The sequence below is a fragment of the Eptatretus burgeri genome, chromosome 12, assembly GCF_056783735.1.
Source record: "Eptatretus burgeri isolate ZD-2024b chromosome 12, Ebu_testis_v1, whole genome shotgun sequence".
Taxonomy (NCBI): domain Eukaryota; kingdom Metazoa; phylum Chordata; class Myxini; order Myxiniformes; family Myxinidae; genus Eptatretus; species Eptatretus burgeri.
The window spans coordinates 91,150,254-91,177,659 of NC_140972.1; the positions used below are offsets into that span (position 1 = coordinate 91,150,254).

At 48.4% G+C, this 27,406-nt stretch overlaps 1 protein-coding gene across 1 annotated transcript in view; it reads left to right on the forward strand.

The window, feature by feature from the left end:
- The window catches only part of LOC147016125 (lysyl oxidase homolog 3A-like), a 261,877-nt gene that overhangs the window by 210,037 nt on the left and 24,434 nt on the right, over window positions 1-27,406 (forward strand). The window contains exon 11 of the mRNA XM_085848863.1: window positions 5,185-5,321. Within this exon, the coding sequence (XP_085704989.1) occupies window positions 5,185-5,321 (137 nt within the window). The remainder of the gene's footprint in view (window positions 1-5,184; window positions 5,322-27,406) is intronic.

Below are 27,406 nucleotides of genomic sequence, written 5' to 3' on the forward strand. Positions count from 1 at the left end.
GTGAAGACCGGCTTTAAATTTAAAGGGATCCTTTATCCCTTTAAATTGCAGCGACAGTCTGGCCAACCGTTCCTTGTCAACCATTGAATTGGAGTGCTTGCACGAGTGCTTAAGCCACTTGCCGAGCACCCATTGTTGATAGCGGTACCACAGTACGTCCTCCTCAGCGAATCGTTCACTCACTGGACGCTTTTTCTGCACCACATCATTCAGAGTGAGTGGTTTGTGTTCCATCATCCTGTGCAAGTGGTTCGTGCTCCATCACCTTGAGTGAATGGTTCGTTCTCCATCACCCTGATCCAGTGGTTCGTGCTCCGTCACCCTGAGCCAGTGGTTCATGCTCCGTCACCCTGAGCCAGTGGTTCGTGCTCCGTCGTCCTAAGCCAGTGGTTCGTGCTCCGTCGTCCTGAGCCAGTGGTTCGTGCTTCGTCGTCCTGAGCCAGTGGTTCGTGCTCCGTCGTCCTGAGCCAGTGGTTCGTGCTCCGTCGTCCTGAGCCAGTGGTTCGTGCTCCGTCGTCCTGAGCCAGTGGTTCGTGCTCCGTCGTCCTGAGCCAGTGGTTCGTGCTCCGTCGTCCTGAGCCAGTGGTTCGTGCTGCGTCGTCCTGAGCCAGTGGTTCGTGCTCCGTCGTCCTGAGCAAGTGGTTCGTGCTCCGTCGTCCTGAGCAAGTGGTTCGTGCTCCGTCGTCCTGAGCCAGTGGTACGTGCTCCGTCGTCCTGAGCCAGTGGTCGTGCTCCGTCGTCCTGAGCCAGTGGTTCGTGCTCCGTCGTCCTGAGACAGTGGTTCATGCTCCGTCGTCCTGAGCCAGTGGTCGTGCTCCGTCGTAACAGAACTGTGTCTGTCTGTGTCTGTCTGTGTCTGTGTCTGTGTCTGTGTCTGTGTGTGCGTGCCTGCGTGTTTCATGAAGCATAACATGTTCTCTCTGCTATCTCCCCTACCACATCTCTCTATTTCTATTTCTCTTATCCCTCCCAATCCAGTGCAGCCCTCTCCTCCCAAATCTCCTCTCACTCTCCCCTCCTCTCTCTGTCTATGCACATATTCGGATGAGTCCTGGCAGTAATGTCTCGAGGGGAGTTTGTCTCTAGATTTGTCTGGACAGAAGTTTGTCTCTTGACCTTGTTTATAGTATGACTGGTAGAAAATGGATTTCCAACATTATTTTGTTTTCCATCTTCACTGTTGTTCCATGCAGAATCATTTTGATGAAACAGAATGAAAAGTAATTCCCTTCCCTTGTTCTCATCTCATACTGTCTTCCCTTCCCCCACCCCTACCTGCCTCCTCAGCATTACATTTTATAAGACGATTTACTCTGACAGGTCGCTGTTACATGGCAATCTAACCTACTGTATTCAAAACACACAGACCATGTTGCACTTACCAGAGTCTAGCTATGGAACCCCTGTCCCCTACCAGGTGACATCATTATTATACTGTACACACATTATACACAACACCCCGAGCCAAGGAGCTGCTTGTGGCCCAGATTTCCAGCGGTTGCAGTGAACAGGCCGTTTAAGCAAACACTCGTCAAATGGGAACTCGTGCTTACTAAATCAGCTTCAAAGCAGGGAACACTCCCACCTTGCCTCGTGATTCACGGCCCCACAACAGGTCACAAGACTGATGGGAACAGAACGTCCAAAGGATACTCGAAGGAGCCAAGCCGGTCCTCACTGAAGCTGAAGCTCTGATGAACACCAAGCCTTTCAGAGCGGGGATCCCCTCGTTCATGACACAATGCTATGTCATCCCAGCGAAGCATCCACAACTTAAAAAAGAAAAAAATTGATCTGCTATATATCGATTTTGGGACAATCTCTCAATTGTTAAGAATCATTTAAAACACTAGATGGTATTCATATAACATTTACCCCCTCCACGCAGTCCTTTAGAAGGACTTGGTGCGAGCCAACTCTTCCAGCGGCATGAAGCTTTGTTTAATTCACCATGTAAGTTCTGAGCGACCTGGGTCGTCCAACTAATATGTGCGATATCAAATGGTCATGTAGCATGCGGTAAAGTTTAAATTTCCTCCATTGAACGGTTTTTGATGTACGCTCGAAACAAAATGCAGACACGGTCTTACTTGCACACTAACAAAACAGGTGCCATCAGAATCATTCCGAGGAAGAGTATATTCAGAGAGAAGATAAGAGGAAGAACGAGGTGGTTGCAAACCTCTTTAGTTACCAAGCGGGGTTGACAAACCCGTGCGGCCCAATCGCTGAGGAGTGATAAAGAAGGAAGGGATACTGGAGGTGTCTAAGGTGTGTAGCCTGAGGAGGTGCGAGTGAGGGTTTTGGTGAGGTGAGAACAGTTGTTCGGGACTTGCCCTCGGCGATTGCTACGATTCCGTCCACAGCAGACGAGACAAAAACAAAAGAGAGGACGTGTGAGGAGATAACTTACTTCCGTGTAAGAGGTGTGTAAATGTTAGTGTTTTGTTGGCTTGGCCCTGATGAATGCGTTCGGCGTGGTGCCCGGATCTCTCGCTCGCCCAGCTCGCTTTCCCGTTCACGAACTCGGTTTCACCACTCCGACACGTAAGCTCCGTTCCACAACTCCGATCCACCCACCCTGTTCCAAACTCTTGCCACGTATTTGCTGACCAGCCAAAGAAGAGATCTGCTCTGCGCTCTCTGCCATTTCTGTGTGAAACTCGGTGCTTATATAATCACTTGGCAAGGGAAGAGTGTAAAAGTGGAAGAAACGGGGTCGTGGGGCATTTTGCAGCGCCACCACCAGGGTACGAACGATAATCCCAGTGCCGGCTCCACCCACGCATGGCACAGCTGTGAAGATGCCGCCATTGGACTCGAGTCGTCTCCACACGACGAATCTCAATAATTGACGTGGCGTTGGAGTTTTTGGTTGCTCTCTCCGAGCGTGAACATGTGCTAGGATCATAATTAAGTGGAGTGCAAAGGCAATTCATACGAGGTTAAATGGTGCTTAGTGCACACCTCTGCTTCGAGTTAGACGTCTGAACGTCCAGGTCCAAAAGTGTCTGTCAGTGGTACATTGTGCCCATGGCTCCCGCAACTTCAAAGGCAGCAGTGGGCATCTGTAATAATTGTGGTTGCGGTGATGGTTGTGGCGGCATGACGGTCAGTTGTGATGCGCTAGTTCATTGTGGTTGAGGCATCGTGGTTGTTCGTTATGGTTGAGATGGCAATGGTGAATGTACAGCGAGCTTGGGTAATGTTTCAATGATGTGGAGTTATAATTAAGGTGTCTTTAGGTTGTGTGAATGTTGTGGCATTGGTGGGTAGAGTGGGTGAAGATGGAAAGGATATGTCGGTTGGATTATGCCGCGCGATTCAAGCTGGGTTTGGCGTGCGTATGCAAACAAGCTGTTTGTTGTGTGATTGGAGTGCCTGCTTGCGTGAGAGAGATTCATGTGCTGGAAATCAAGATGGGAAAAGAATGGGGGGAAAAAAACTACCTAATCCCACACAACGCATGTTGACCCCGAAACCCATTACACATGAGGGAAGGGCGATCTGAAATGAATAACAACTAAATAACTATGTCGGGAACTGCTATGTGTTGTGTGCCATTGCCTCCGGGATCGCATTTTGCAGAGTTTTACTTTTTAAATTTATTACAAAACAGCGAGGTGGGTGAGAGTAAGAACTTTACGTACTTGTACTGTACTCTGCCATAAATATAAAACAAGACTTAGCTCAGGATAATGATGATGTTAGAGGAGGGAGGGTGGAGCGGGGGAAGGGTGAGTGGGAAAGGGTGAGCAGGGAAGAAATGACCGTTTTTACAGCCATTTTTCCCTGCTGTGCAGGGATTGGGCTTTTTCTTGAGGCAATGTTTTATGGCCGGATGCCCTTCCTGGCGCCAACCCTGGTCGCCTCTTACGACACACAGGGATATGGTACACCTATTCTAACTAGGGCATACACCGGGACCAGTACACTGGTACTCATTTCGCCGACCTTAGAAGGATGACAGGCTGAGTCAACCCCCTGGTGTTAATTCAGCAGCCAACGGGGCTTGAACTCAGGACCGTGAGATCCCAAGCCACTACCCTCACCACTAAGCCAACACCAGTCTTGGTGAGCAGGGAAGCTTGAGACTTTTTGATAGTTTTTTTTAATAACCCATTTCCTTCATCATGGCACATAAGAGCCAGTCTTCCCTCCCCAGGCAACACCACCACCATCGTCATTGTTATCAGCTTTATCATCATCATTGAAGCTTCATCATCATCATCATCATCATCATCATGTACATTGATTTTACACAGTACAGTGTTACACAGTACAGATTTTACCCCCCCCCCCCACCAGTTTTGGGGCCAGCCTCACCAATTTTTTTATGCAGTTTTTGGGGTCCCTGCATGTTGTAAACTGGGTGGTAGTTTTCAGAAAATTTCTCAAAACATTTTTTTTGTCGAGATTTTGGGTTCTCACCTGTGCGTAGCATGGGTACCTCACTCGTCGTTCAATTAAATTTGCAAAAAATAAATAGATAAAACTACAGCCCGCAGTTGGAATTTTTGGAACTTTTTGAAACGTGTATTTGCGTAAAAATACGGTGACATCTTGACATATCTCCCAGACAAAAACACAGCGTTTAAAACCGTTAAATTGTTTTCCTGCTCTTATATCCATGCGGTGACTTTGAAGTTGACTTTGCTCACCTCTTTAGTCTATTCTTATGAGCTGTTCCTGACCTGTGTAGGTCTCATGTGTTACACCCTGTGGAGTGGTTACCACGGTCATTTTTTCCTTAGCAAAGATCGGGCAATATTGCAATGGTTTCTTCCCCATCATGATGTCTCAAAATGATCATTTATTTTTATTACATGCTCCTTCAAGTTTGAATTGCATTGGAATTTCATTCGGCACCCCAAGAGTGCTTTATCCAGAGTAACTCACATTTACAGTGAACGATGGAATTGGGAAAAGCCCAACCTAATTCATGATTCGAATCCAACTCCGATAGAGCTCATACCACAAAAACACAGCCATATCTGGGGAAATATCATCTTTTTGCAGAGTTTTAGTGAGTCAGCTCTTAGTTTTGATTTGATAATATTTCAGCGTGCCATATTTCAGGAGGTGTCTGGAACAAGATTAGAAAGTCGTTTTAAACTCTCTGTGTCACCTTTATAGGATATAATTAAATGTTTATTTGGTCATATCTTTCTGCTCTATTGGCAGGTGGACAGAAAGTGTATGAGTGTGCCAACTTTGGAGAGCAGGGGATCACTGCCAACTGCCATGATACGTATCGTCATGACATTGACTGCCAATGGGTGGACATTACTGATGTTGAACCTGGAGATTACATATTTCAGGTGTGTTGATCATTGTTTCTGATTCATTATCTTGGCCTTAAGTTATTTCGGTTTTTTTTATTTTTATTTTTTACATTAATTTAATGTTTTTGGCTAAACCCAATGGAAGTTAGTTCTTGTGATTCCAGAAGAAGTGAGTTTTGCCAAACTCTTGCTCGTACCATGGATTAAAGGGTGCATGATACAAATGTGTGAATGAATGATGATTCATGAATTGAGAATATTATCTTTATTATTTGCAAAATAGCATTAATGTATGCTTCCCCCCCCCCTCTCTAAAATAGCAAGGCTCATGGAACTGCAAGGTTAAATTGACAGTGGAGGTAACGGGGCAACAATTCGGCACAATCATCAAGAGGATGAACGAACAGGAAAGGAAAAGAGGGGGAGGGAAGGGGAGGAAACGCGGAAACAAGTAGGTTGGGTTAGGTGAGATTCATGGGGGTAATAAATATCATGGGTCAAAATGAGCTATGACATGGTGGTGGTGCACTGCCTGCTTGAAGCCCTGCAGAGAAAAGGGGGAAAGAACGGCTTCCGGAAGGTGGTTTTATAGATGGGAGAAGCGAGGAACAAAAGAGTTGAGATGTGCAGTCAACCTGAATTTTGGAATTTTAACCAGGAAGGTGTTTGTGGAGGAAGATGTGCAGCATGGAGTAAGTATGGAGGGTCAGAGGATTGAGAGAACACAGAGAGAAATATTGCAGACGACGCAGTAGAAAACTTTGTATCCTTTTCGTATCTTTGTAAATATCTTTTAATACACAAGCCGTGCCGACCCGTTACTTCGCTGATGAGTTCAATCGAGACAGCATGTTGTACTTCACAAACATATTGCATGTCTATCTGTGAGTCACAATGAGGATGTAAAAATGGAGTGACGTTAAAGCTCCTGGTCCTGCTTCTTCCTTCTCCATCCCAGAAAGACGAGCTTTTAATTCACCCTTTTGTGACCAGTGGTATTGCATCATCATTACAAATTATATACAGTGTAGGAAACTTCTCTTCTTGGAAAATGAAACTTGGACGTCTCCTCTGTGATCAGGCACATTAACCGTCCATGTTCTGTAATGAGAATTAAAGGGAAACCATTTTATTCAGGTTTACTATATGTTGGCCATCAAGCACAAAAGGGCTAAAACAAGCATTTTCATGCTTTAGCGGACACACATTTTTGTTCAGAGTAAATAAATTATTAGCTGTCCAATGGTACCAATCTTATTATTCTCCGAGCAAATACCACCGTCGCTAAGCTGACAGAATATTGAGAGGGAGGTGGGAGACAAAGAGGGGGAGAGAGATAGGAGTGGGAGAGTGGGGAGGAAGCAAAGGGGAAGGGGGAATATGGGAGAGAGAGAAAAGAGGGGGGGGAGGGAGAGAGAGACAGAGACAGAGATATATATATATATATATATATATATATATATATATATATATATATATATATATATATATATATATATATATATATATATATATGGAGCGGTGAAGGGAGGGGAGAGAAATGCCTTACCACATGTTGCTATATATTCTGGGTTGGGAGAGGGTGCGAGGAGGGGGTGAAAGTGAGAGAAAGAGGGGAGTGGGACAGAGAGGTGGAGGGGGAGAGAGGGAGGTGGGAGAGAGAGAGGAAGGGAGGAATGAGGATGGGTGTGGGAGTGAGGAGGGGGAGAGGGGTGGGAGAGAGTGAGGGGGAGGGAAAGACAGAGAGGGGGAGCGATGAGAGGGAGAGAGAGGATAGGTGGGGGTAATGAAAAGTGGAGAGAGGGAGGAGAGGGAGATGGGAGAGAGAGAGAGAGAGAGGGAGGGGAGAGTAAGGAGGGGGGAGAGAAGGAAGGTGGGAATGAGGAGGGGGAGAGGAAGGGGAGCATGCGAGGAAGTGGGGGGGGAGTGAGGAAAGGGGTGGGGGGTGGGGGAGAGCAGATCACACAAAATGGTGAAAGAAAGCATAAACAAATTGCACATTTTCAGTAGTCGAGGCACCACACGTCACCGTGGGGCCCAATACAACCGGGTGGAGCGTGAACTTTGTCCGTTAATCAATGTATCTTTGGTTGTGTTTAGCAGTGACAGTGCAGGTACTTTTTCTGTGTATCACCATGGCTTGCAAACGAACAACCAAGCAGTTTGTAGAGCGCTCACCAAGTGTCTTAAGCACTCAAGCAAGCACTCCAACAGAACGGTTGAGAAGGAATGGCTAGCCGTGCAAGCAATAGCAAGCTGTATGGTAATGGGACACATCCGCAAAAACAAAAACATCACAAATTTCTGAACATTTTCAGAATTCGTTGCAGATTTTGACAGTTATTTAGTTCACGAGATCCGATCCTCAAAGCCGAAATCACATTTTGTTAATATACTTTAATTAGTCCTTGAGAGTAGATTGTGGAAAATGACATCAAATAATGCATGAAATTGCTCCAAGCTCCTAAATTAAAAACCATAGCACTTACAAAAGCGATGTACAGCGATTCATAGTGATGATGAACAGGCATTTGATAATGAGTGAGGAAAGTATGCCTGGTGTTGGCTTAATGGTTAGGGTGGTGGGCTTAGGATCCGAGGATCCTGAGTTCAAATCCCACTCGGCTGTTGAATTAATACCAGGTGGGGTTGACTCTGCCTGTCATCCTTCCGAGGTCGGCAAAATGAGTGCCAGCATGCTGGTATCCTGTGTCGGAGTGGCGACCCGTCCAGAATTGTACCCAATAGCCAAGGAGACTGCTTAGGCAGCACCAACGCTCTGCACAGAGTATGGTCCCAGTGGATGGATGAGGAAAGTGAAAAAAATTGAGCACTTTATCGTTAAGAAACCATTGCAGCCTTTTCCAAGTCAAGGCATTGTTGAGCAAGCCAAACAAAATGGTGGATTACGACACCAGCATGCTGACAGAGGGCTGAGGAAGGTGGTGCACTGCCATTTTGGTGAGGCTTATTTTGTTTTTGTTTTTTGTGATGAGCACCACCGAAATTGTCTTCAGAAGGGGTGTTTAAATTTACCCAAACACCAAGTTTTGATTAATGCACTTCCTTGGAGTTCCCTTCATATGCATGCAAAGTTTGGGGCGACTCGGTATCATGGTTTTGGAGTTAGGAAGGAGACAGACTGACTGACTGACACACACACACACACACACACACACACACACACACACACACACACACACACACACACACACACACACACACACACACACACACACACACACACACACACACACACACACACGCCTTCTTTTTGCTGCTTTCCATGCCTTCCACTATACTCGAGTTATGTTTATAAATAATTCCATTCTTCCTGTATTTTACATATTGTTAAGCCTTGGCACACACAGGTTGAATCCCAATCACGAGGACTCAAGTCTGACTTCAATGGAATAATTTGGACTCGAACATTTTTGATACATTTATGGAACAAGACTTTATTTCTTAGTTCAGTTTCCCAGGCGAAACTACTTTGCTCATTTCACTAAAACCAGTCTAAGAAAAACAGACATGCATGTCAGTCGAGGGAGAGATTGAGAGAAATAAAAGGAAAATGGATTCCTTTCTTGTTAACATTGTTTCTGAATAATGTGAAGCTGGTGGTGCCATTTGCATCCATGCCCTACTTGTGAAGTACATCATGTGGAGATCCATTAATAGCAGGAGTTCTAATTAAAAGAGAATAAGCATATTTCATTAAACTGTAATCAGGGATATCTTGAAAACAGTAAGAAGTTGATCACAATGATGAAAGGAATTCACCTGAAGAGGAAAACCACCACAGATTAAGATGAAATGGTGCGAGTTTGATTTCCTATAATACAGGGGAATTTAAATAAGACTGACAAGAGTTCCTGTAGAGTCGTGAGATTACGAAAGCCATTGTGCTCATGTAAGGCACTACTTGTGAATATCTGCTGAAGAATAATAATCAGGGATTGAGCATTATGTCAGAACAGGACTTTTGCATTCTGTTTTAATCTTTTCCAGGTGAAAAAAATGTATAAGATGATCAAAAGTTTCTAATGACTGCTTAATTAGTCAGCAGTTGATGAATTTGCCTGGTGTTGGCTTAATGGCTAGGATGGTGGCTTGGGATCCTAAGATTCTGAGTTCAAATTCCCCTCGGCTGTTGAATTAATACCAGGTGTGGTTGACTGCCTGTCATCCTTCTGAGGTCGGCAAAATGAGTGCCAGCTTGCTCGTATCCTGTGTCGGAGTGGTGACCCGTTCAGGATTGTACCCAACAGCCAAGGAGACTGTTTCGGCAGCACCAACGCTCTGCACAGAGTATGGTCCCAATGGATGGATGGAGTTGTTTAACTGCTGTTCTCAAACATGAAATGTGTTTCATTGTTTGTGTTCTTTTTTGGGAGAGTGAGATCTCACGTTTTTCAGTGAAATCCAAGTAATTCTCAATTTGAGTGATTTTTTTGAGTTCGTTATTCCAAGCAGATTTCGATATCGCAGGAAGTGCAGAACAAAATTGGTGTGCTCATTACGAGAACACACCATTTATTAGGAAAGTCTAATTTGGCTACTGAACTATGTTTTCTTATTGGAAGTGTCGGTGTGCAATGATGCTGGAAAGTGCTTGGAAACCAGAAATCCTGAAACATACAAGATCAGAGTAAAAGGAAGGTGGGTAGAATTGGCGAGAAAATAAAGGAATAATTCCAATTTGAAAAATTCACCGACGTGGGGACGGTGTTAGGGTAAGCCCGTGGGGGAAAGAGAGTGGCATTTCTGTATGTGGGAGAATTATGTGCTCATTTGGTGGGTTCCCCAGATGGTGGGTACGTTTCAATCCTGGTCTGGTTGTGTAAGTTTCCCACATATGCATATTATGAATGTTTGCCTGTTCATTTATTCACTTGTATGACGACACCCCCTGTGCTGTAATAATAGCAGACATGGATTTGTTCCTCCATGGGGGGAAGACCATCTTTTGGACAGGCAGTTGCTGTTCCTATGGTGGGCACTCCCAGAAGCAGTGGCAGAAAGAGAGTGGTGTTTATATTTGTGGGAGAATTGCATTGTTCAGCTTGAAGGTCACCCGGACAGCTCAGATGGCAGAGCACCAGTATGGTTTGCCAGAGGACCTGGGTTCAATTACTGGTCTGGGCTGGTTATTTTTCCATATATATATATATATATATATATATATATATATATATATATATATATATATATATATATATATATATATATGTATATCCCTGTGTCGTAAGAGGCGACCAGGGTTGCGTCAGGAAGGGCATCCGGCGTAAAACATGTGCCAAATCACTATGCGGATCATACAGATGATCCGCTGTGGCAACCCCTAACGGGAGCAGCCGAAAGAAGAAGATATATATATATATATATATATATATATATATATATATATATATATATATATATATATATATATATATATATATATATATATATATATATATTGTTGCGAATTCGCGCCCGACGGCGTGCGAGCGGCCACGTAACTCGAATCGCGGCACGTCGCCCACCGGACGGACAATTCTGTCGTGACCCTCTCGGACTAACGCCAGGAACTAGTCACGGGTGGGTCTTTCGGCCTCACCACGATCGTGCCAATCCGCCCCCCGCGTGGGATAGGGTTGTTCGCCAAATTCGACCTACCTAAGTACCCACACGGAGGGTAGACCGGGCGATCGCACCTCGCCGCAGGTTGACTCCGGACACGGGCCACTTTAAGCGACCCGTTCTGTACTATCGGGATAACCGAGCGGTGTTATCGTCAACCTCGACGGTTCCGATTAATTATCGGGCGTATTTAGCCCACTACCAACCCTTTACGTGAAGCAAGATGGGGATTCAATTAAAGAAAAAACGAAGCGAAACGGGAAAAACAGTTCAACATGAGGCACATTTATTCCGTGGCAAACGGAAATCACACATATACAATTTCAACAATTATGCACCAAAAGCAATTGCAACAAAAGAAACACAACAATGCAGATCTACTACCGACTACGCGAGCACACGGCAACACTTACACAGTTTTACTTTACAGACGGTGCCGCCAACACATATACTCAAAAGCAAAAGAAAAAGGGCCACCCTCAACGACAAGGGGACAGACGGGGCCTGTGGGCGCGAGACTGGGTGGAGCCTACCCGTCTTGTGATGAGCCGCAAATGTGGCAGCGGTGCCCCGACTCCGCGCTCCTCCGCAGGTTTCGTTGGCACTGCTTGGAATGGGGTGGGAACGGGGCCCCTTTCTGCACGATCTCAGCGCGGGGGGGGGGGGGGGAAAGGGGGAATTGTTGATGCTCTGGGGAAAGAGGATAGCTGGCTTGCTTGGGTCCCGCGACGAGCGACTCCACTGCGACCTCGACCGCGCTCCCGCCTTCCCCTCTCTGCTGCTCCCCGACAGACTCCGAACCCCGACAGACTGACTCTCCTCCAGACCCGTCTTGACTGCTGCTGCCACACCTCTCCAACTCGCCCGAGTCCAAAACTGACTGAATTCGCCCCGCGCTCGGCGCTTTATAGTACGGCAGGAGAACCCATATGCAAATTTCCGGATCAGGATGAGCTCGGGGGCGGAGCCACGCTCGCCCATTGGACGGAGGAAAAGTGGGCGTGAACCTCCCCTGATCCTCGAATTTGCATATATCGATTCTACTCCGACGCGCCTGGAGGCGGGGCCAAATCGCCCCGCGCTTGCTGATAGGACGGATCAGAAGTGGGCGTGTATCATTCCTGATCCGCCTTCTCCTCGGAAAGGCCGCTTTTTGCACCCGCTGCTCGGCGCGCGCCCTGTATGAGTCCAGGACAGCCTGACGCTCGGTGCCCACAAGTGGTGCGGGAATGGCCGCAGAAGGAGAGGCGAAGGTGGTGGAGGGTCTAAAGTGGCGGTCCCTGGCCACGGTGACGCTTGGAATGGCGGTGATGCGATGTTTACGGGAGCGAGCCGTGACGGTAAAGGTCGTGGCTGTTGGCGTTGTTGTTGTGAAGCGGCGTTGCGGTTGGTGGTTGTTGTGTGATGGCGGTTGAGACGTGGTTGGTTCAAAATAAAGATAGAACAGAAAAACGGCTATCTTAAGGGGTCGCAGCCCGAATGAATCACATTTATTCCCTCTAAACAACGGGTTTGGGGCTAACTACACATGTACTTACAGAGATATCTCACCTACGGGACCTGAATGGTGGTTTGCGAATTTCCTCAACCACAACACTACCCCCTCCCCTTTTTACAGACTCGTCCCGAGTCGTCAAATTCTCGTGTGCCATCATGTGTAGTTCTCCCCTAGTTTGTTTTACCTACGGATCCCTGAGTGCGACATTCATGGTATTCGTGTCCCCAAACTAAATAACCTGAGGGCTGAGTAACTAACTAAACAAACCCACTCACACGGACGACTTAAATAAAACTGCCGCGCTAAGGCAGACATGCCGGGGGCGCACTCATATGTACAGTACATCTTAACCTTAACTTATAAATTTTACACTAAACCATGGCCCAGGATCAATGGACTCTGCAAAAAGAAAGCAGTTCGCAGGGAGCCAGGCTGCTCGCATGCAGTCTCTGGCTCAAACAATGCAGGTGACAGGGAACGTGGCCGGCTGCTCACACGCAGTCCAAGGCCTTCCCTTTTGAACTGAACCCAGTGAACCACAACGGTGCATGGGCTGCACAAACGCAGTCTCCGTGCCAGCTCAAGTGGCACACGCAATGAGCACAACGGATGGATGAATGGATGGATGAATGGATGGACGCAAACACTGTGCACGGGCCGCCACTGCAGGCCCGTGTTGTAGCTGCCAACAGGGCAGGTCTTGCAGCTTGCAAACTGTTGCTTTCTGATCCTGGCACACATGGCAATGAACAGGGGGGGGGGGCAAAGCAAAATTGAACGGGGGCTGGTGAACATGGGCCTTGGGCATGGCATGGCAAAGGTGAGCAGGCAACCACAGCCGGCAGATGAACTGGGCAGCACAGGCCTTGCAGAAAACAGCTGCAGATGATCCGGCCGGTACAAGCCTTGCAGCACAGCAGCTGCAGACGATCCAGCCGGCACAGGCCTTGCAGCAAAACAACAGCTGCCGATGAAGTGGGCCGGCCTTTGCCTTGCAGTGGAGGTTGTTGGAGGGAGTGCGGTGGTGCTGGCCACTCAGAAGGCGGGCTCGGACCTGCCTACTGTCTCCCTCCCACCTATCGCCTTTGCCTGTCACTGTCCCGACCCACTCCCTTAATTTGTCAAACCCCAATTTAGCCCCAACTTATTATTTTTTTTTGTTGTTTTTATTTTTACTTCCCCACTATAAATCGTCCCCTAACCCCCTTTATCGTCCTTGTTCGGCTTACCTATCCTGTCACCTAGCCTATTCCCCACCCCTACGTTCCCTTCCCGGAGGGGAATAAGGGAGAGCTAGCATCTTGTGCCGAGGCCCAATCTAAGCCTCAAGATGGCCTCCCCAGACTTCAGCGATCTTCACCCAAAGTGGGTCCAGCGGCCCACAACGAGAGCGAGGGGATGGATGGTGCGGAGGGGTACACTTCCTATCTACCCCAACCATTTAACTGTTAAACTACCCCGGGGCTTTCAACAAGCGCCTCTCGCTTAAACTATTGGTTCTAACAACCCAGATTCCCGTCGCCTGTGTTGGTGTCCTCTCAAATTTCGGGCCTCGCCCCCCAATTTTCTTTCCGTGCCCTCACACGGTCTCGTGGCTGGGACGCGTGGCTCCCTTGGCAGGCACTATCCTCTGCCGATTCCCCTACGATGGCACCCCCGGGCACTACACTGCCTCCGAGCCTACCAACTCCCTAAACACCGGGGAGTGCCCCCCATGGCACCTCTCCTGAAACGCACATGTGGCAGGCTGGCTTCCTGGGCCCCTTTCCGAGGGTCACCCGTGCCCACAACACTGCCCACGCGGCTAATGGCGCCCCGGGCCCCTGCACCAAGCGGGCGCACCCGTGCCCAATACGCTATCCCGGCCCCCCATGGGCCCTTGGCCTACTACGGCCGACTAGCCTGGTGCCCGGGGTACCCACTCAGCGATACTCACCTTTTGCAGCCACGCTCCCAGCCCGTCAACAGGGCTCCTGCACCCCTCCAAATGGGTTTCGAACCTACTTTCCCACCAACAACAAAACGACCTCCATTTTTGTTAATTTAACTAACCCACTAACTCACTTTACACTGACCCTGGGGTCCCTTGGGCGGGAGTCACTCCTCCCCCCAATCACTCATCGCACCATGCATTCCACATTCGCTCCATTCACACAGACCCGCTGGCCTCACTCACTCATCAAGCACATGCTTCCACTCAACTTCTCAACTCACACAGCACTGAACTCTGCCATCCTTCTAACTACATTCCCAACTAACTCGTGCTCCCACGTCGTCCCTTATACTAGTAGCACGTTCCATTTAACACTACGTAACTAATCTACGTCCCCCTCTACACATCCAAAGTCTGTCACTGTCTCCAAAATAATCCCATACTCCATTTTCCCAACCTAAAACTCACTAAATCCCTCTACCTAATCCATTCCACGGGCCCCATGAGGACTTACCCCTGCCCCATGGAGCCGGTCTAGCTAAGCTAACCCTTCCCCCTAACTAGTGTCATCCTGTGCCCAGGTAAGGGGGTCTTCCACCCCTTGCCCGGGAATCCTGTGCACCCGAAAGTGAGGCTTGCTTTTTTTTTTCCACATGCGCAGCACCAGCGCGGCAACTCACAGCTCGCGCACTTTGCACCTGCCCGTGACGTCATGCAGCTGCACGTGTACCTCGTCCCTCCTTGGATGGTACCATCCGGCAGGGATACCCCTCCTGCCGGATTCCAACCCCACGTGCAGCCATGACGTCACCGTGCGCATAAAAAAACACAAGCCCCACGTCTCGAGGGGTTCCCCACGCGAACACATGTGCTCTGCCCGTTGGAGCTTCACACACACGCCCGCGTGGAGAACCCGTCCGGTCCAAATCCGAAATCTTGCCTAAACTTTGTCCGTCGCGGGATCGGCAACATTCACCGCGCTCGTTTCCGGACTGGGCTTCACTCCCGCAAGCGAGCACGTGGGGGCCTCGTGCGTTGCACAGCACGGACCTCGCGCTCGCTGCTGGGTGAACCCGGCACTGTAATACCTTGACTATGGAATGAAAAGTGGTACCGACAATGATATTGTCGTGCACTGAGGGTGGACAAGGAGGCCTATGTGCGAGGAATCTGTGAGGGGGTAGAGCATCACCTGTGGACAGGTGATTCTCGTCCCGCTTACAGGGGAACAGGAGAACCCATATCCAGTGAACCCCACAATAGCTACAGCCGCTACTCGGCTTTTGTCCCTCTGTCGCCGTCGTCGTCGCCATTCAACCCACGCACACCTGCGTGTCACGACGCTCATACACCATTCCATTACATTCACACCGGGAGACGCGGCTGCGTGCTCACGCATGCCGACCGACATCTCCCTCACATACCGCTCTCTCACACACACATGGTCTCCCTTGCACTCGGCCGTTCACTCACGCATGCCACCTCCCTCGCACACGTGGCTCCACTCACTCGTGGCCTTCCACTCACTGGTGCCATTTCCCTCATACAAACCATACCACTCACACCCGCGGGGGCACTCGCCCGCGGTGCCTCATCCACACACGGCGTGCTGGGGAGCACGCACTCCGGCACACTCACCACCACACCACTCACACACGGGGTCGCTTCCACACACGGGGACGCACTCACACCTTGCACCACACACACCGGGACGACCACACTGGGGATTCATGTCCCCGCAAGGGTATCCGGGGCCTCTATACCCCCCAAGCTCTCCGTGCACCCGTCAACAGCACTCCTCCCCTCAAACTCGCAAAGCACGACCGAACCCACCTGGTCGTGACTCACCTCAAGGGGGCATACTCCCTCCCCTCGTTCCTCAAGGAGGCCATCCAGCTGCTCGCACTGGGTCTCCACCCAGTCCGCCAGCTCCCCCTCATGGTCCTCCACTACATCCGTGTGTGTGTGTGTACGTCTCTGACCTTGTCATTATCATGCAGTCTCTCCTCTATTTTTTCTGTCTCCCGTGTCTCTATACATTTTCTCTCCATGTTCCTTATTTCTGTCTCTTCCTGGTTCCTTTTTCCTTCCCATCTGAGTCGTTCTTTCTCTCTGAGCCCCATTAGCTGTTCGTTCTCCCTCCGGAGGTCCTCAATCTCCGTTGACTCCAATCTCGCTCTCCGTTTTAGTTGTTCAATTTCACACTCATATAGTTGTTGTTTTCTCTCCCACTGTTCCTCCTGCTCTTTGTTTTCCAATCTCATTGTTTCTTTCAATTGGCTCATTTCCTTCCTGTGTTTCATTCGCTGTTCTCTCATTACTCTTCCTTGTTTCCTCTCCTGTCCTTCCTTCTCCAGTTTCATGGTTTGCTTCATTTGGTTAATCTCCTTTTTGTGTTTCATTTGCTGCTGTCTCATTACTCTTCCTCGTTTCCTCTCCTGTCCTTCCTTCATTTGGTTAATCTCCTTTTTGTGTTTAATTTTCTGCTGTCTCATTACTCTTCCTAGTTTCCTCTCCTGTCCTTCCTTCTCCAGTTTCATGGTTTGCTTCATTTGGTTCGTCTCCATTTTGTGTTTCATTCGCTGCTGTCTCATTACTCTTCCTCGTTTCCTCTCCTGTCCTTCCTTCATTTGGTTAATCTCCTTTTTGTGTTTAATTTTCTGCTGTCTCATTACTCTTCCTTGTTTCCTCTCCTGTCCTTCCTTCTCCAGTTTCATGGTTTGCTTCATTTGGTTCATCTCCATTTTGTGTTTCATTCGCTGCTGTCTCATTACTCTTCCTTGTTTCCTCTCCTGTCTTTCCTTATCCAGTTTCATGGTTTTCTTCATTTGGTTAATCTCCTTTTTGTGTTTAATTTGCTGCTGTCATTACTCTTCCTTGTTTCTTCTCCTGTCTTTCCTTATCCAGTTTCATGGTTTGCTTCATTTGGTTCGTCTCCATTTTGTGTTTCATTCGCTGCTGTCTCATTACTCTTCCTTGTTTCCTCTCCTGTCCTTCCTTCTCCAGTTTCATGGTTTGCTTCATTTGGTTCATCTCCATTTTGTGTTTCATTCGCTGCTGTCTCATTACTCTTCCTTGTTTCCTCTCCTGTCTTTCCTTATCCAGTTTCATGGTTTTCTTCATTTGGTTCATCTCCATTTTGTGTTTCATTCGCTGTTCTTTGTCTATCTCCTCGTACTCCAGCCTCAGCTTTTCTTTCAATTGGTCAACCTCAGATTCATGTTCTTTTTGTTTTCTATTCCATTGTTCCTCTCGTTCTTCCCTCTCCAATCTCGTTGTGTCCTTCAATCTCCTGATTTCTCCTTCCTGCTTCATTCCTTGCTCCTTCAACTTCTCCTCGTATTCCAACCTATTTTTTTCCTTTTGTCGTTCAGTTTCAAATTCATACTCTTTCAGTTTTTTATTCCACTGTCTCTCTTGTTCCTCGTTCTGCAATCTCATCGTTTCCTTTAATTGACGGATTTCTTTCTCCTGTCTCATTCCTTGTTCTTTGTATTTCCTATTCCACTGTCTTCCTTATTCCTCATTCTGCAATCTCGTTATTTCTTTCAGTTGGCTGACTTCCTTCTCCTGTCTGATTCGTTCTTCCATCATTACTCTTTCTTGCATCTCATTCTTTAATCTGGTCTTCGCTTCCAGCTGTTCGATCTGTACAGTGTGGTTCCTTAACGTTTCATTCTCTGTTGTCGTTGTTTCTTCTCTCACCATCCTCAACTCGTTTTGTAATTCCCTCTCTTTGTTTTGGTGTTTCTGTAACTCAGAAACTTTCTTTTCCAATTCCTTTCTCATCTCTGCACACTCCGACTTTGCTTTGGCTTCTGATTGTTCAATCTGCTCAGTGTGGTTCCTTAACGTTTCATTCTCTGCTGTCGTTCTTTCTTCTCTCACCATCCTCAACTCGTTTTGTAATTCCGTCTCTTTGTTTTGGTGTTTCTGTAACTCAGAAGCTTTCTTTTCCAATTCCTTTCTCAATTTGCGTGCTTCTTCACTCATTTCATCTCTTCTTTCCACCGCTTCCCTCCTCAATTCATCCCTTTTTTTTACTGTATTCATTTAGTTTTTTCTGCCATTCCTTTCCCATTCTTATCTTCCCTTCCAGGATTTCTCTTTTAAACTGGCTTGCCCTTACCTCTCGCTTCAGTAGTTCCAATTCCCCATCTTGTTTGCGTTTTTCCTTTTTGAGCTTTGTTTTCCTTTCTCCTTCCTCCCTCCCTCAATTCTCCCTGCAGTTCTTTGAACTGTTCTGACTTTTCCAGCAATTCCTCCGTCCTTTCCTCCAGCTGTCTCTCTCCTCTTTTTATCTTCCATTCTAGGCTTTCTCTTTCCTGATTGCCTGTTCTTATCTCTTCCTTCAATTGTTCCAACTCCCCATCGTGTTCACATTTTTCTCTTCCAACTGTATTTCCCTCACTCTCCCCTCCAGTTCTTTGAACCGCCTTGCTTCCTCCAATAATTTTTCCATTAATTGTTTTACTTCCAACTCGTGCTCCTTTTGTTTCTTTTCGAGCTCGGTTTTCCATTCTTCCTCCCATTGTTTCCCTTCCTGGGAGATACCAATCTGCTGTTCCTCTATTCTTTTGTTCAGTTTGCTCTTCGCATATTCCAACTGACGGGTATAAAACACTACCAAATTATTTTTCCCACATAGTTCGTCGACTCTGTTGGCCAAGTCATGTTTTTGCCACCGAATTCGTTCCAGTAAATCGTCCAATCGCTGTGTCCCCCCGTACACGTAATTTTTCTGAAGCTCGTCTGCGTGCCGTTGTGACTCGTCCACTCCACTTTGCACCTCCTCGATATATTCTTCATAACGCTTCACCTTTTCCAAGACATCCCCCAATTGTGCCTGAAGCCTGCCAATACTCGCATAGTCATCCTGCCATGCCTGCCATGGCACATGCCGTGACCACGTGCCTTGAACCGGTGACTGGGAGCTCACGCCTCGTGCTGTGCCATTAATATCAGCCCGCTCCGTGCTGCGCTGAGGTGCGATCGTGCTGCCATTGTGCGACTCCGTTTGCCGGCAAAGTTCGTGCTCAAGCCGCTCCCACTGACCACAGTTAGTGGTGGGGTTATAATTATAAAAAGAACCGACCTGGGCCATGGATCCTACATGATGACACATACCTCATACCCCCGGCTCCCGCTCGCCTTGAGACTCCATCTTACTTCTCGTAAGGGGTTAATTTAAATCGCTCGTAATTTGGAGGGAATCGGGGGTCGGTCCTCTCACCCCTGGATCGATTCCCGTGAATTTAGCTGGAGACAGGAGAGCCCGTTTTCCCGCTCTCCGACACCAGTGCCGCGAGGAGGGGGATGGGTTTGTATCCCACTCCTGACATCAGTGTTGCGAATTCGCGCCCGCCGGCGTGCGAGCGGCCACGTAACTCGAATTGCGGCACAGCGCCCACCGGACGGACAATTCCATCGTGACCATCTCGGACTAACGCCGGGAACTAGTCACGGGTGGGCCTTTCGGCCTCACCATGATCGTGCCAATCGGCCCCCCGCGTGGGATAGGGTTGTTCGCCAAATTCGACCTACCTAAGTACCCACACGGAGGGTAGACCGGGCGATCGCACCTCGCCGCAGGTCGACTCCAGACACTGGCCACTTTAAGCGACCCATTCCGTACTATCGGGATAACCGAGCGGTGTTATCGTCAACCTCGACGGTTCCGATTCATTATCGGGCGTATTTAGCCCACTAACAACCCTTTACGTGAAGCAAGATGGGGATTCAATTAAAGAAAAGACGAAGCGAAACGGGAAAAACAGTTCAACATGAGGCACATTTATTCCGCGGCAAACGGAAATCACACATATACAATTACAACAATTATGCACCAAAAGCAATTGCAACAAAAGAAACACAACAATGCAGATCTACTACCGACGACGCGAGCACACGGCAACACTTACACAGTTTTACTTTACAGACGGCGCCGACAACACATATACTCAAAAGCAAAAGAAAAAGGGCCACCCTCAACAACAAGGGGACAGACGGGGCCTGTGGGCGCGAGACTGGGTGGAGCCTACCCGTCTTGTGATGAGCCGCAAATGTGGCAGCGGTGCCCCGACTCCGCGCTCCTCCGCGGGTTTCGTTGGCACTGCTTGGAATGGGGTGGGAACGGGGCCCCCTTTCTGCACTATCTCAGCGCGGGGGGGGGGGAAAGGGGGGAATTGTTGATGCTCTGGGGAAAGAGGATAGCTGGCTTGCTTGGGTCCCGCAACGAGCGACTCCACTGCGACCTCGACCGCGCTCCCGCCTTCCCCTCTCTGCAGCTCCCCGACACACTCCGAACCCCGACAGACTGACTCTCCTCCAGACCCGTCTTGACTGCTGCTGCCACACTCCGCCGCCGCCACACATCTCCAACTCGCCCGAGTCCAAAACTGACTGAATTCGCCCCGCGCTCGGCGCTTTGTAGTACGGCAGGAGAACCCATATGCAAATTTCCGGATCAGGATGAGCTCGGGGGCGGAGCCACGCTCGCCCATTGGACGGAGGAAAAGTGGGCGTGAACCTCCCCTGATCCTCGAATTTGCATATATCGATTCCACTCCGACGCGCCTGGAGGCAGGGCCAAATCGCCCCGCGCTTGCTGATAGGACGGATCAGAAGTGGGCGTGTATCATTCCTGATCCGCCTTCTCGGAAAGGCCGCTTTTTGCACCCGCTGCTCGGCGCGCGCCCTGTACGAGTCCAGGACAGCCTGACGTTCAGTGCCCACACGTGGTGCGGGAATGGCCGCAGAAGGAGAGGCGAAGGTGGTGGAGGGTCTAAAGTGGCGGTCCCTGGCCACGGTGACGCTTGGAATGGTGGTGATGCGATGATTACGGGAGCGAGCCGTGACGGTAAAGGTCGTGGCTGTTGGCGTTGTTGTTGTTGTGAAGCGGCGTTGCGGTTGGTGGTTGTTGTGTGATGGCAGTTGAGACGTGGTTGGTTCAAAATAAAGATAGAACAGAAAAACGGCTATCTTAAAGGGTCGCAGCCCATATGAATCACATTTATTCCCTCTAAACAACGGGTTTGGGGCTAACTACACATGTACTTACAGAGATACCTCACCTACGGGACCTGAATGGTGGTTTGCGAATTTCCTCAAACACCACAACAATATATATATATATATATATATATATATATATATATATATATATATATATATATATATATATATATATATATATATATATATATATATATATATATATATATATATAAAATGCCCTTCGAAAGTATTCACACCCCTTGACTTTTCACATTTTCTTGTTGCAGCCTGAATTAAAAATGGATTGAATTTAAATTTTTTGTCACCGATTCACACAAACTACCCCATCATGACAAAGTGAAAACATGTTTTTCGAAATTTTTACAAATTAATTTTAAATGAAAAGCAAAAATATCTTGCATCAATAAGTATTCAACCCCTTTGGTATGACACTCCAAATTGAGCTCAGGAGCATCAAATTTCCTTTGATCATCCTTGAGATGTCTCCACAACTTGATGGGAGTCCACCTGTGGCCAATTAAATTGATGAGACTTGATTTAGAAAGAAACACACCTTTCTATAGAAGGTCCTACAGTTGTCAGGTCCATGACCCTGTCAGGTCAGGTTCGATCTGTGACCTGCTACAGGTACCATGTAAACCTGTACTAACCTGTTCCATGGTCGGGTTGTCGGCGACTAAACCGTCTCCCCCACCAGGTTTTCTGGTGAGGAGGGTGTTTGGATATGGACACCCAGCAGGATTAAAAACAAAACCTGTCAAAGGGCGGAGGAGCTCCTTGTGAGCCAACGGCCATCCATATCTAGTGCCCAACTGTGTCTGCGGACGTCCTCCTGCAGTTGGGTCACTTCTTATTAGGAGGTTGGTGGCAGGATTTGCACTCCAGCCACCGTAAAACCCTTCATTCCGCAAAACGCAAAAACGCAAAAAAATCTGAAAACCCACTCCGTGGGAGTACCTCCTGTGCAGCTTCCCTTCGCAGGGCAGCTCACCGGATGACGGGATTGGGGCAAAGCCTTCGGAACCCCCAATCTTTGATAGGAGGGAAACCACGGGGTAACATCCCTGGGTCAGATTGCGGGAGAGTGTGTCGGAGTGGTGCTGAGGTGTCGTCCACCAGACGGCGGTCTCCTTGGGTTAACCTGAGGCGGTCCCTTCGGGTGGGTGCCTGGAATGTCCTATCCCTAAGAGAGGATGATCACCTGTCTGTTATCATCTGAGCTCAAGCGTTTGGACATCGGGTTTGCAGCTCTCTCTGAGGTTTGGAGACCGGATTGCGGCGAGATAATGGTGGGTGGTTACACCTACTATTGGTCTGGTCGCTCTGATGGTTACCATACCCAAGGAGTTGCTGTAGCTGTGTCCAATAAGCTGACCCCAATGATAATTGAGGTAACACCGGTCAACGAGCGTATTATGAGATTAAGGATTTGTCACTCCTTAGGTGTCATTTCCCTGGTCTCTGTTTATGCTCCGACTGAGGCGAGTGATCTCACCGTGAAGGACACATTCTACGCCACACTCGAGTCTGTGGTTGATCAGTGCCCCAGACGAGATACACTTCTCATCTTGGGGGATTTCAATGCATCGACTGGAACTGATAGGGATGGTTATGAGGTGTGTGATGGTCCCCATGGGTCAGGAACTATGAACCAGAATAGCACTAAGTTCCTTGACTTTGCAAGAAGTCATGGACTTAGGGTGGCTGGTTCATGGTTTCAGCGCCCACAAGCTCATCGCTGGACTTGGTATTCCAACGCGGGCGGTGTGGCAAAGGAGATTGACCATGTCCTCATTGGCGGTCGTTGGAGGATGATCCAGAACTGCAGGGTCTACCGGAGTGCTCAGTTCCTCAATACTGACCACAGGCTTATTGCAGCAACTCCAAAGCTGCACCTTAAATCCTGGAGAATGGTACCATCCCAGCCGAGGCTGGATGTTGCCAAGCTCAGGGATGAGAGAGTAGCTGAGGAGTTTGCGAACAGGCTGAGTGGACACTTGGGGGGTCTGAGTGCTTTGGGGGGTCCTGAAGAGTTGTGGAGCGCCTTCAAGACCACCGTCCTTGATGTTGCCGGTGGATGCCTTGGAGCTCACCGCAGGGCAAAGAAGAATTCTGTCTCTCAAGGGACACTGGATACCATTGACCAGAGTCGCAGGGCCAGGCTGAATGGCAGAGCTGAGCTGTTCAGGGAGCTGAGGCGTAAAACTGTACGTGCACTGAGGGTGGACAAGGAGGCCTATGTGCGAGGAATCTGTGAGGGGGTAGAGCATCACCTGTGGACAGGTGATTCTCGTCCCGCTTACAGGGGAATTCGCGCATTACGTTCATCCAAGCCCATCCCTCGGAGCACTACAGTTCGAGCAGAGAGTGGTAGGCTCTTGCCAGAGGAGTCTGAAGTGAAGGCCCGCTGGGCCGGTTACTTTGAGCGGTTGTACCAGGCTGATCCCCCAACTGTCGAGTTGGACGTCAAGGGTGTCACAATCCCTGTTGCTGACCCTCGAATCAACTGTGGTCCACCTTCGCTTGTGGAAACACGGGCTGCGCTGAACCAGTTGAAACGGGGCAAAGCTCCAGGGATCTGTGGCATCCATGCCGAACTTCTCAAGGCTGGTGGAAATGCTGCACTCGTGTCGTTGCATGCAGTTTTGTGCTCTGCCTGGAACACAGGCATCATCCCAACTGACTGGAAGAGGGGCCTTGTTGTCCCTCTCTGGAAAGGGAAGGGTGATCGCCAAGACTGCAACAACTACCGAGGGGTGACGCTGCTCTCAGTGCCGGGCAAGGTCTTTGCTCGGATAATTCTCGATAGGGTTCGCCACCATCTGCTTGAGCACCAGCGTCCAGAGCAGTCAGGCTTTACACCAAAGAGGTCAACGATTGACCGTATCCTTGCACTTCATGTCCTCACCGAACGCAGACGAGAGTTTCGGCAGGGGCTGCTTGCAGCCTATGTTGATCTCTGTAAAGCGTTCGATTCAGTGAATCGGGATGTCCTCTGGAGGATTCTTGGTCTTCGTGGGGTGCCACCAAAACTGATCGATCTGATGTCTGAACTCTACTCTGGTACTGAGAGTGCTGTGAAGTGTGGTGGTACAATCTCTGACTTATTTCCAGTTGTTACTGGAGTTCGTCAGGGATGTGTACTTGCCCCCACACTTTTCAGCACTTGTATGGACTGGATTCTAGGGAGGATGTCGGAGAGATCAAGTTGCGGTGCGTCATTTGGGAATGTCAAGATCTCGGACCTTGACTTTGCAGATGATGCAGTCATCTTTGCGGAGACTTTAGACATCCTCTTGGGGGCCCTCGAGGTGCTGAATGAGGAGTCGGAGCCGTTGGGATTACGGATTTCTTGGGTCAAAACTAAGATCCAGGCTTTCGGTGACATCTTGGATGCTGCTGTCCTGTCTGTGTCTGTTTGTGGTGAGGATGTTGAGGTCGTGGAGAGATTCACTTACCTTGGCAGTGATATTCATGTCTCTGCTGGCTGCGAGTCAGAGGTCAATAGACGTCTGGGTCGGGCCTGGGGAGTCATGGATTCACTGGATCATGGGGTGTGGCGCTGCCGGTACCTGTGCGGGAGGACGAAAGTCCGAGTCTTCAGGTCCTTGGTACTTCCAGTCTTGCTTTATGGGTGCGAGACTTGGACTCTGACCAAGGATCTGAGACGGAGACTTAATTCCTTTGGTACCAGGTCTCTTCGGAGAATCCTTGGCTATCGCTGGTCGGATTTTGTGTCCAACGAGCGGTTGCTGAGAGAGACTCGGATGAGATTTGTTACCTGCATAGTCCGTGAGCGTCAGTTGCGGCTGTATGGACATGTGGCTCGTTTTCCTGACTCTGATCCTGCTCACCAGATTCTCTCAGCGAGGGAGTCTCATGAGTGGAGGAGGCCAGTGGGTCGACCACGTGCCTCATGGTTGCAACAGGTTGACCATCATCTCAAGGAGATGGGGATGGGCCTGGCATCTGCCTGGGGGATGGCCAGACGGAGGCCCCTGGAGTACCGGCGGAAAGTGGACGCAGCGACGTGCTGTTCTGGCACATGCTCCCATACCTGACCTGACCTACAGTTGACAGTGAATGTCAGAGCAGAAACCACCATGAAGTCCAAGAAACTTTCCGTAGAACTCCAAGATAGAATTGTGAGTAGGCAGAGATCTGGGAAGTGTTTAAAACATTTTCTTGAGTGTTGAAAGCGCCCAAGAGCACAGTGAGTGCCATCATGTGGAAATAAAAAGAATATGGAACTACTCTCACTCTTCCTCGAGCTGGCCGTCCAATCAAACTGATAAATTGGGCATGAAAGACCTTGGTCGGGGAGGTGACCAAGAACCCAATAACCACTCTGGCAGAATTAGAGTTCCTTGTGTGAGATTGAGAACCTGTCGGAAGGACAAAAATATCTGCAGCATTTCACAAATCGAGGCTTTATGTGAGAGTGGCCAGATGGGAGCCACTCCTGAAAAATGGTGCATGACAGCACACTTGGAGTTTATGAAAAAGCACGTGAAAGAATCTGAGAGCATGAGGCAAAAGATTCTGTGGTCTGATGAAACGAAACTCGAACTCTTTGGCCTGAATGCAAAGCACTACATCTGGTGGAAACCGAGCACAGCCCCATCACCCATCTAACACCATCCCGACCGTGAAGCATGGGTGGTGGCAGCATCATGCTATGGGGATGCTTTTCAGCAGTAGGGACTGGGAGGCTTGTGAGGCTCGAGGGAAGAATGAATGGAGCCAAATACAGGTAAATCCTTGAGGAGTACCTGCTTCAGAGTGCAAAAGACCTCAGACTGTGGTGAAGATTTCTGTTCCAACAGGACAATGACTCCAAGCATACAGCTAAAGCAACACTGGAATGACTTCAGAACAAGAATGTGAAAGTCCTTGAGTGGCCCAGCCAAAGCCCAGACTTGAATCCCATTGAGAATCTGTGGAAAGACTCGAGGATTGTTGTTCACCAACACTCCCCATCCAACTTGACAGAGCTTGAGCAAATCTGCAAGGAAGAATGGGAGAAAATCCCCAAATCCAGTTGTGCAAAGCTGATACAGACATACCCAAGAAGACTCGTAGCTGTAATCGCTGCCAAAGGTGCTTCTACAAAGTGTTGACCCAGGGGTTGAATACTTATTGACGGAAGATATTTTTGCTTTTCATTTTAAATTAATTTGTAAAAATTTCTGAAGACATGTTTTCACTTTGTCATTACGGGGTATTCTGTGTAGATCGGTGACAAAAAAATCTCAATTTAATCTATCTTAAATTCAGGCTGTTGCACAACAAAATGTGAAAAAGTCAAGGGGTGTAAATACTTTCTGAAGGTGCTGAATAGCTGCAAATTCAGAGGCAGGAGATTTTCAAGGCAATCTCAAGCCCTTTGTCTGAATCTCTCTGACAGGTGAATTTCACCTTGTTCAACCCTCCAGATGGAATTATTGTCAGTCCCAGAGAAAACCATTCAGGAAGTTTCAGCTTTCATTAAAATCCTCACAATCGTGTTCCCGCATTATTTCAGAGCATCCCTGTGTTCCTAAATTCCATTCAAACGATGGCATAATTCCTTTGGAACCATAATTGAAGGACTATCAAACAGAAGGGACTTTCTTAACTTCATGAATATTGTGGAATTTTATTTTTTGTAATCAGGTGAGAAAACTTTTTTTTTTAAAAACAAAAAAACATTTCCCAGGATCATTCGCAATGGATAATTCCATCGAGTGTAAACTAACAGACTGTTGTATAATTTGATGATGGCATGCTGCTGGTCTGTTTTACCTCTTTATGACGATTTTTTTTGTCTGTAATCATCTCAGCAGACTTCATGAAATGTGATCCAATTAATAAGTGATCCGATTAAATGAAGATCAATGCCATCCACAACTCAACTTGACAGCTGCTATGGTGCTCGCAGAGATATTTCACCTACTTTTTTTTATGGCGGGGTTCTACCAGTGAACATACGTTTTGTTTCCCAATGCTTTTCGGGCTTAATGGCTGACGTTTAAAAAGTATTTTGCATTAACTGTTACATCATCATTA